Source organism: Grammomys surdaster, unplaced genomic scaffold, assembly GCF_004785775.1.
Source record: "Grammomys surdaster isolate TR1022 unplaced genomic scaffold, NIH_TR_1.0 233, whole genome shotgun sequence".
Taxonomy (NCBI): Eukaryota; Metazoa; Chordata; class Mammalia; order Rodentia; family Muridae; genus Grammomys; species Grammomys surdaster.
This window is the reverse complement of record NW_021604678.1, coordinates 665,665-676,767: the sequence shown is the minus strand read 5'-3', so window position 1 is coordinate 676,767 and position 11,103 is coordinate 665,665. Positions and strand designations below refer to the sequence as shown.

The following is an 11,103-nucleotide window of genomic DNA, read 5'->3' as shown; positions in this document are numbered from 1 at the left end:
TAAAGTGCTTGCTGCACAAACATAAAAGCTGGGCAAAGCAGTGTGAGTCTGGGGAAGCAGAGACAGGGATCCCTGAAATTCATTAGCCAGCCAGCCCAGCAGAATAGAGGAGCTCCAGGCTAGTGAAAAAGTGTCTCACAAAAGTAAGGTGGGGGGTGACTAAGGGTAACATCCAATATTGTCCCCTGGTTTCTGTCCACATATGCACAAGAATGAACAACCATACATGGGCATACTATATATATAAAGACACATGCTTAAGAGATGAATAAAACACACCTGTTGGTGCTTGAGTGGATGTTTCTGAAGAGCATTAATTAAGGGAAGAACCACGCACAATGAAGCTGCCATATCCTAGAGGCTCGGGTTCCCCATGAAAGAGAAGGCAAAAACACATGAAGGCACTCTCTTCCCCTCTGCCTCCTGGTGATGTGGTGAAGTGTGTTACACTCTTATGCCCCCTCCACCATGACAGAAACTTCAGACATCATGAGCCGACATAAAAGTTTCACCCCTTAAATTGTTCTGCTTAGGTCTTTTATCAGACTAATGAAAACCAAATAATGGTCGTTTATCTTAAAGTCAGGAGAATAATAGTGTTTTCTGATTATAGAAAGGTTTTTAATTGTGGCCAGTCAATATTCTGAAAATATTTCACCCATCCTAAGAGACTGTAACTTTTGCTGGACCTCACAGCCAGAGTTAATAACACACGTCCAGGTCACTCAGGACTTTCCTTAAGAAATACAGTTAAATGATGTGTGCAGTAAATCTTATCTCTATAGATAACATACTCAAAGAAGTAAGGAGAGATTGTCAACACTGAGAGCAAGTACTGACTCAGAAGACATTTTATGCAAACTGGCTTATGAGTATCCCTACTCAGTGGTTTTGTCTCACCTTTTCTGGTAACTTTCCCAGTTGGTGGTCAGATTTCACCAACACTGTGTAACTCTCTTCCACATTGTGAAATTACTCCTGGGAGCCATTGTGTAGACAGGGACCCTGTAGTCTAAGAGTTTTTTGACTAGTTCTGTTTTCTTTTTTATGTTTTATAATCTTGTGGAGAGCACATATTAAAGAAAGTGTTTACCCTTTTAACTATTCATAAATGTATAGACAGGTCTGGGGCAGTAAGTATGCTTATGCTGCTGTGTACCTATCTCCAGGACTTATTTATCATCCTTGTATCTATTAAATAGTGACTTCTACTCCATGCTACACCCCGGATGCTGGAAACTACCCCTCCCTTTGTCTCTTGGAACTTGACTTTTTCAGGTATTTCTGATAAATCACACAATACATGCAGGATTTATCTCGTGTCCGGTTTCTTTCCCTTATAGTAAAGCCTGCAGCTTGTAGGCTGCAGTAGATTCAAGCGTCTTTCATTTTTAAGGCTGGATAGTAGTCTAGGGCACTACTAGACTATCCATTACCCATGGATGGTCCTTCCTGTGGGGCTGGTGTTTGATAAGAAACAGATGAAGCTTCTCTACCCTCCATCATGCAGTTCCCAGGTTCAAGTAAGCATCTGAATAAAAAGAAAGAGTAACCTTAAACTCCGAAGTAAATGTACTGGCTGATGCTTGATGGGTAAGAGGCAAACCTTTGCTATTTTAATTAGCCATTGGGAATTTGACATCTTGGGCTATCTTCACATCATATATAATATCACATATACACACATGAAATAGTTTGATTTCTTTCTTTAATGCAACAATGATAAATTATTGGTGACTTGAACTTAAACACCAATGCGTTATAATCCACATGTTAAATATAGTTCATATATATATATGTGATACACACACACACACACACGTGTACATGGCTATCCACATATCTTTAACTTACTTGACAAAGCTCTCCTTGATCACCTTTCGCCTATCTCAGTTACATTCATTCACTCATGCATTCATTCATTCATAGTCTCTCTTTCTCCCTCCTACTTCTCTCTGCTTCTAAAAAACTGTGTCCTCAAAAAAAAAATCAAGAAAACAATATTAAAAACCTCTTCCTATCCTTCCTTATGAAAAATAAGATTTATTCCAGAACTTACTCTAAATGACTCACCTTGCACCCTGATTCCATCAAGATAAAATGTTTCTCAGTGTGACCCCCAGATGGTGGCATTCCCACTGAAACTTTGCATTTTGGTGTCATGGAAACCGAGCAGCGTTCTTCACACCTTAACCATCACGTCTTAGCGTGGGCAGGAGGCTTTACTTGGGCACAGTGTCCACACACCCTAATCAGCAGGTCTCACCGTGGGCAGGAGGTTTTGCTTGGGCACCGTGTCCACATGCTGTTGCCAGTCATTATAACCTTTACTTTTCTTCTGCTTACAAAGTTACAAGGCAAAGAAAGCAATGCCTTTTGTAGGGATTACTCTGGGAAGGAATTCCCTGTGGTGTAAAGCTGCTTGTTCATCAAAGTTGGATATCTGGCACCTTCTGAACAAAATTTTTATTGAATTTATCTCAGGCCAACTATTTGCCTTGTCTTGGGTTATTTATTGAATTGCTTTTTCTTTCAAAACTGACTGTATGGCTTAGGGTTTTATCTTTCAAGACCCATGCTTGCTTGATGAGTAATAATTATTGTGAAGTTACAGCTGTGCCTAATTTTTAGTATAAGCTGAAAGACAATATTATGTACTCAACAGAAGGTTGGGACTGGTGTCTGTTAGGGTTCTTTTAGGGGTCTAACCCTAGGACTAGACAGGAATCATGACAGGCAGGGAGTGGCTACCTTGTTGTTAGCAGCTAGAATGAATGCTTCCAGCTCTCTTTGCCCTGTCCTCTGAATTCCTGCAGCCCCAGCCCCTTTTCCCTGCCCTGCACTTCTCCCCTTTGCCCCATTGCTGGGGCCTCCTCCGGAATTCTTTCAAAGTCATTCTGCTCTCTGGTCCTGACTCTCCACTCTACCTTTGTGGTTTCAGATCCCTGCAGTTATTTGCCCCTCAGAGCCCCAGCTTTCTAGTTTCCTTAGCTCTAGAGCTATCACCTTCTGCACTTTCTACCCCTTGCCACTTTAAGAAACTCTTAGCAGCCGGGCAGTGGTGGCACATTCTGAGTTTGAGGTCATCCTGGTCTACAGAGTGAGTTCCAGGACAGCCAGGGCTATACAGAGAAACCCTGTCTCAAAAACAAAACAAAACAAAAAAACAAACAAACAAACAAACAAAAAGAAACTCTTAGCAGCCATTGGCTTCTAGGTGTGCTTGAGGGTTGCAGCCCCATGTTAACTGCTCTTGGTGCAACCAGCTCAGCTTACTCTATCCATAAAGACCATAGGTAGGTAATCAAACCACTACAAGAGGCTCTACTGTGACCTATGCACAGAGCAACAGTGCATAGGTGTGAAGCCTTCACTGACCTGGTGAAATTGGGCAGAGGACTGCCTATGCAGCCGGCAATGTATCCAGTCATACAGGGGTAGATATGTCCTGTCTGCTAACAAGAAACTCTCCACTTAATCATGGCTCTCTGCACAGGGCCCTGGACCTTTCTAACTTGATTGTCTTGAGTGGGGATAGTTGCATATTGAATAGAGACATCTGGAGCAGATGTTGAGGTCACCAGAAACTGTTCTGGTCAGAGCTGTTGCAGGACATCTGGAGCAAGCTCCCACGGAGTTGGTGAGGTTGAAGTCACAGTTGCTACAACTTCTTAAGAGAATTTAGGAGCTGTGGCAATCTCTCTCACAGTCCAACCGCACTTGAGGCCACAGCAATGCCTGCCAATCTGTTTGAGTAAAGTTTCTGCTTTGTCTGGGTTCCTTGGAACGGCTTGACAATCAAGCAGCCAGCTTCGAGCTCCTGCCAATCCTTGACAATTTCCAGAGTTCAAAGGGAAGCCAGAAGACATTGAGAAGTGTTTGTAACCAAGATCCAACACAGAATTAGCATATTCTCCAGTGAACTCTATAAAGCACTTAACTCGTGGCCAAATATTGTTGCAAAGTAAAAAAATATCCATGTGAAAATGTCCAGTCTCTCTTGCCATTATCCTAAGTGTATGGAGTACTGGAAGAGCTTCTGATGATAACCATATGCAGACACACAGAAGAAACTGTGAGAATCTATGTACATGTAGCTTTTAGAAGTTCTTTTAATTTGGAGACTTCCATTGTAATAATAAGAGATTGAGGTGACCCTGGGCCACTTTTCATCTCTATTTCACATGTTTCCAAATTCTGTTTGGCTTTTTGCAATAAAATGGTGGTTCTGAGGTAAATATCATAGATTAACAGCTTGGTGGGTACCTGGGCAAGATTGTTGGCACCAGTATTAGACAAGTTACAGGCCAGGGAACTCTGGCATTTTCCTGATTCTTTCTGTAGGATTTTAAAATGTCAGGCCTTCCATGATGAAAATAGAAGCAGTCTGGGATATTAGCTGTGAAAGAACCTTCCTTCCCAGCTGGTCTATTTCACAGCCAACCTATATATCCCTTGACTTATATATCTCTTGACCTATATATCCGTTGACATATATATCTCTTGACCTATATATTACTTGACCATTATCACATCTTCTCTATACATAGTAAAACTACCACAGAGCAGAGACAAAAAAAAAAAAGAATTTTTCTTCTCTAGTTTAGTCAAATTATAATAAACTGGTTTATTTTTTTTCTTTTTTAAAAAACATGTCTTACAGAGGCAGAAGCACAAGGATTACTTTAAGTCTGAGGCCAGTCTCAGTTATAGAATGGGTTCCAGGCCAACCAGAGATACACAGAGAGATGCTGTATATTTTTAAAAGCAACAAAACAAAATAAACACATTAGAGACTATGGTGAGAAATAAACCCAAGGACTTGATCTCAGCTGCTGGCCTGAGCTGCTTTGGTAGAAGGAGGACCAAGCTTATTGCTCTTTTCTATTTTACCCTTTTATTTTATTGAATTTTCCAACTTTCATTGCACCAACACAGGGATTTTAAAAACCACAGGCGGAAGTGTTATTCAAAAGATTACAATTTTGTATGGAGAAATTAGCACTGTTTTTCTAAGCTGGGTCCAGTGACACACCCCTACAATCCCAGCTACCTGGGGAGGCTGAGGTAGGAGAAGGCAAACTCAGAGAGCACCCTGGGCTATAGGCTGAATTGAGAACAGTCTGGGTAACTTAGAGACTCTATCACAAAGTTAAAAGTGGGCAGTGTTAGGTCTCAATTCCTCCAGATGCATAGAAATGAGTTCCAGGTGGATTGTAGGATTTCTGGAGGTTGGATAAAGCAGGTATTCCTGGGGAACTGGTCAAATAGGTTTTCCATCCCCAAAAGAAGCTCCCCCCACCCCAGGTTCTCATCCCCATTAAAATCTGTATAATGTCCACCCCAAGCTCTCTTCTCTCTTTTTCCCTCTGCTCTAGACACTTCTAGATGCTTCTGGATCTTTTCTCTCTCTTATCTACAATAGAAACCTTCCCTCTAAGGGGGCAATGATGTTTGCTGTTTCTTTACTGAGGCATCCTTGAGTACAGGGAAGAGGATCTCCTTGAAATACAGCTCAATGGTAGAGCCCAAACCTTTTTCATGTTTGGAAAACTTTCAGATTTATAAAAACATGGGAAAATAATACAAGCAAATCCTTCAATGGTTTTCTTCAAATGGCAATATGTTAAAAAAAAAAAAAAAGAACGCATTATAGTGCTTAAAGCCAGTAACTCAACACTATTGTCACTCTGGGAGTAGCTTAAGTATCTTAGTAAAATTTTCCATTTCTCCACTTGTTTAAACATGCCTATACTGGTTTTATAGTCATAGGTTATTTATTTATAATATAGTTTTTGATTTAAAGGGATTTCAACCCATATCTATGAGTCTTCAGAATTGCCAGCCATGTCAAAACAAACATAGATGCTATTGAGAACCCAACATTGCAACAGGTAGGACACATCTCCAAGATTATCCAGTGTTAGTCCTTGAATAGGAAAATCTTTCCATCAGCCAAGAAAAGATAAATTGATATTTTTCTATTGATTCAGTGTTAATACTCATCTAAATTCATATACTGAGATTTCATCTCCCAGTGGGACACCGCTCGGAGGCTGAGCATACGGGAAGTAATTGGGTTATGAAGATGCAGAGCCCACAAGACGGGGTTAGTGCCCATCTTTCTCTGGCAAGAAAGCATGGTTCCTTCCTGGATCTCAGGCCATCATGACATGCGGGAGATGTGAAGAGGTAATGGGAGTAGAGCTTAACCCCCTGAGCTGCCTCGCTGCCTCTTTTCTTCAAACACTGAAGAATGTGTCACTGCTGAGAGCTGAGATCAGGCCATGCCTGGCTCTATGTGGTCGAAACTCTGGTTTCCCCAGGATGTGTCTTGCCCAGAGGAACTCCATTTTACAAACATTTTGATATCATTTTGAATGCACAGAGGATGACACTGCACTTTGGTGGGCATGTAACTCAGTCAGTTTGGCACAGCTCATAAGGCAGAGTCAAAAAAAAAAAAAAAAAATTGTTCCTAAAAGTAAAAAAAAAAAAAAAAAAAAAAAAAAAAAAAGATTCCATTCTAGAAACATCACAGCAAATTGGTATTTTGTAAGCAGGTGGGTATATCTAAATCCTGTCATGAAAACCAGGCCTAAGAATTTATCAGACACAACAGCCCAAAGATAGGATTCAACATTATACCTGGAAACCAGAACCCCTGACATCACAATGACAATACCCCCAACATCGGTCATCTGATTACTCTGTGTGTATGTTAACAGTGTGATAACAGGCTGGGGATTCCCAGCTGTCACAGGGGCTTCAGCTCAGTTTGTCCCCATTGCTGATATAGCCTATTGCCATCGGTTTGTCCGTCTGCCACTTGTCCATCCTGGCTAGCAATCCATCTGCTCATGTGTCTATCTGAACCTAGGTCCATCCCTTTCCTCTACAAACCCCATGCTTCTTCAACTAGCCTCTGCAGCTCAAATCAACCCTGAGGCTCAGTACAACTCTGCAGTGCCCTGGGCTCCATGACAGGACCTCTAGTAGGTCTCATCTCCCACAGAGGGGCCCTGGCCACCCTACCAGCTTCCTCCTCTGCCTCTCAGCCCTCTTTAAAAGCTCACAGGAATCTGCTGCCTATCCTTTAGCCTTTTGTTCACATGTGTTTAAATAGTTATCATTTATTTTTCCCCCCTTGCTCTCTCTGTCTCTCTTTCCTTTCTCCTCTCTCCTCTCTCTCTCTTCTCTCTCTCTTTTTTCTCTCTCTCTCTCTCCTCTCTCTCTCTCTCTCTCTCTCTCTCTCTCTCTCACACACACACACACACACACACACACAGAGTGACTTGTGGTATGTGATGTGTGAGGTTTTAGAGCTTGGTTGGCTATCAGAGGAAGAAAACAGAACTCTTTGGCAAATTGTTGCCAATGAAGGTGATTTGTGACTTTATGGACATTCAACAAACTCTATCCTCTGTCTCAAAATCCGTTTGGTTTACATATCGAGCTAGTGCCCAGTATAGAGCTATAGATAGGATTCTGACCCAAGGAAAGCAAAATAAAACATTTCCTTAAAATTTCGCACACATGTAACTTTATTTTTTAAAAAACCAATTTTTAACGATGGTTCTTAAATGCTTTAACCCCCCTTTTAGCTCACCACCCACCAGAGGTAATGGGAAAGAAAGGAAACAGGGAAAGTAGGACTATTTAGAAATGATTCTTTAGAGCAATTCCCATCTGTGTTGTCTAGAAATCTGCAGTTCAGTTCATGGGTCAGCAGTGGCAGCTAGATCTACTCACAAACACTTCACGGATACACCAGCAGTCCAGTTCCACAGAGTCAAGTTAGCAACAAGGTGACATGACCTAGCAGAGACAGCCAGGCCTCAGCCTTGGCACAAGTCAGTAGGAGGGACCAGGGAGGAACACTAGGAAAAGTTCTCAGCTATGCCTCTCTCAGAGAAGTGAAGATCAGTGAAGACTGGAAACCTTGCAAGATAAGCTCAGCCCCCACCATCATCAGTTCTATTTATATCTCTCCAAACATCACATGTCCTCAGCATGTATGTCTGTCTCAGCTGAATCACTCTGCCAATCAGCCCACAGAAGTGGCAAGAAACTGCAGCACACCACCAGAACATTTTTGATGCATTTCTCTCTATGGAGTCCTGACAAATGGAGCTCAAGTACATAATGTAAGGCAGGCCAATACAAGCGTGTTGTTAGTGAAGAATCCTTGATCACATGTCCTTTCATGTGTTTGTTTTAGTAGAACATCCTTTCTCCTGTGTCTGCTTCAGTGAAATGTTCCTTTACAAGTCTTCCTTAGCCTTTCACCTGTGTCCATTTCAGGAAAACATTCCTTCATGTGTTTGCCCCAGTAAAACACCAACTGACTTTCCAAAGAAACCTTCACACACACACACACAGACACACACACACACACACACGTGTATAGATGATCATTATACCAAGGCATGGGTACAATGATTAGAGGACATTTTTTCTGAACCCCATCTGTGGGTTCTGGAGATTGAATCCAGGTTGTTAGGCTTGGCAGCAAGTGTCTTTGCCTACTGAGCCAACCCACAGGCCAGAGAAAACATTTTATTTTAAAGATTTATTTATTTATATGAGTACACTTCTGCTATTTTCAGACACACCAGAAGAGGGCATCATATGGTTGTGAGCCATCATGTGATTGCTGGGAAATGAACTTAGGACCTCTGGAAGAACAGTCAGTGCTCTTAACTACTGAGCCATCTCTCCAGCTCCAGAGAAAACATTTTTATCTGAGAGGATACAATTTTTCTCATATATTTTACGTTTAAAATAAAAATAGGCTCTATTTCATAAGTATTGTAAATACTTTGGGGAGAAGGAGATGGAGTGAAATTTATTCAGTCAGAATGATGCATCTAGCATGATGACATTATATGCCAATATTTTATTGCTGTTAAGAAAATCACATACTTTACTGGCTTAGAACGTCAGTATCATTAACTCATTTAAAATATGTGCTTATTCTATTTTATGTGTATGAATGTTTTCCTGAATGATGTAGGGGTACCCCCTGACTGCCTGTTTAAGAAGGTCAGAAGAGGGTGTCAAATCCCCTAGAACTGGAGTTACAGACTGTTGTGAACCACTACGTAGGTGTTTGGAACTAAATCCAGGTCCTCTGAAAGACCAAGAAGTTCTCTTAACAACTAAGCTTTCTCCTCAGCCCGCAGACAATAGCTTTCTGGAGTAAGTACACTCTTGTTCAGCAGTGTATGGAGGGAACCAAAGTATCAGCAGGTTGGGGAGTGATGTTGTTGGGGTCTCTTCTGGCTCTGGACTGTTGAAGATGAGCTCTTCACTCCATGTGTGTGCATCCATGAATCCAGTTCCATTGGCTATGTCTGTACATGGTGCCATTCTTGATCTATAGCATCCAAGTGTTACACAGTAATGTCAGATGTTCACATGCTCCTCACTACTGGCTTTCAATGTGGCCATGAGACTGGTTGAGAATGGTTCATTTGATAAAAAAAGAAGATAATGATTCAAGACCATACAAGAGGAGATACTGTCTGCTTACCAAAAAGGATGTTTCAATGAACTGAGTGGAAAATAAATAGATACTTAGACCATTCCGAAATACTCATCAATAAATCATGACACCATGCTCATAGGGACCTAAGAATTCTGTGATGTGTCTCTAACTAAATGATCTGTGTAGATAAAGTCTTACTTGGGGAGCTGTGCATCCCCGTGGGTAGTCTAAGGGGCTGCAATGTTGGCAGAAGTAAGAATTGTGAACGTGAAGATTATCACAGAAAAATATTTAGAAATGAACCTGGAACTTGTAAGGAAGATATCTACACTCAAAATGTGTGGGATCGGGCAAAAGAGATCATTGCTGCGTGCTGCATGCCTCTGAGCGTCACTTACAAAGTATGAAAGCAAAATGTGGAGATAAAGCTGCACAGGAGGCCAATGCAGACTTCCTGCTTAACCTGTGCTAGTTCGTGGGATGAGTCCCCTGACGCAAAATACGGAAACCAAATGAAAACCCAGGAAGGTTTCCTGCTTCAATAATGGGATCTCTGTGGGAGGTCATGTCACTGTTAATATGTATATAGTTGGATATTTTCAGTTATTGCCTAATAGAGTAAAAAGAAAAACAAATGTGTCCAAGGTCTTTCTAAAGCAAAGAACAAGGTGTTGAGATTTCACAGTTGCAAAACTGTGTCAATATTTGCTTCCCCAAGTTAGGTAAATAAAATAGCTTCATTACCCTTTCACAAGATGTGAAGAAAACTGCACACTGAGGAAAAAAATGTGGAACAAAAATACTCCTTCCTAATTCATATGTCAAGGAAACAGGCAGAGTTTTCATCCTATCCACAAAGAGCAAATTTAGACGCCACCAACCCCTCCATGGAAACAGAAATCACTACAGCGTGTCAGCATGTGTCCAAGACTTTATTATCTTGCCCCTTTGCTCATATTTCTGTTTATTAATTTATTTTATAAAATCACACTAATTGTCTTTTCATTCTGTTATATAATGGACAATATCTTATTATATCTCCATTGCCAGAACCCACTACCAGGGTCTGAGAGATCCATAAGTATGGGAAACCAGAAGGAGAGTTGGGCCAAGCCTGCATTTTAAACATGAGGAACATTTAAAATGTGTGAAAGAAAACGTGTCCACTCTAAACTTGGCTTTATGTTGTTGGTGGCTCTGCATGCATTACTTCATCTTGGTTTTGTGGCCCACAATTGCTTCAAATTGAATACTCTGTATACGACTTATAGCTTTTAAGGCACGTTCAGGAAGAAACCTACATTAAAAAAAAATGAGAAATTTCAATTTGAAGTTTTGATACCAGTGTTTCACCCTGAAGCTCGCTTACCTGGCCCACATCCAGTTTCCTTTACTCTTTGCTTCTTGCTTAGTCTCTCACTCCCCCACCCCCGTCTGCTGTGATCTATATACAATGTAGCACTGCTCTCTCTCACTCACTCCCCCCCACCCCACCCCGTCTGCAGTGATCTATATACAATGTAGCACTGTTCTCTCTCACTCCCCACCCCTTCTGCTGTGATCTACATACAATGTAGCACTGCTCTCTCTCACTCCCCCACCCCTGTCTGCTG

General features: G+C 41.4%; 1 protein-coding gene across 2 annotated transcripts in view; it reads right to left on the bottom strand.

Moving 5' to 3' along the window:
* Positions 1 to 10,401: 10,401 nt before the first annotated feature.
* Hsd17b13 (hydroxysteroid 17-beta dehydrogenase 13) overlaps positions 10,402 to 11,103 on the bottom strand; it is a 14,789-nt gene continuing 14,087 nt past the window's right edge. For both annotated transcript variants that reach the window (XM_028773692.1, XM_028773693.1), the window contains exon 7: positions 10,402 to 10,787. In XM_028773692.1, the coding sequence (XP_028629525.1) occupies positions 10,697 to 10,787 (91 nt within the window). In that variant the 3' untranslated portion in view covers positions 10,402 to 10,696. The remainder of the gene's footprint in view (positions 10,788 to 11,103) is intronic.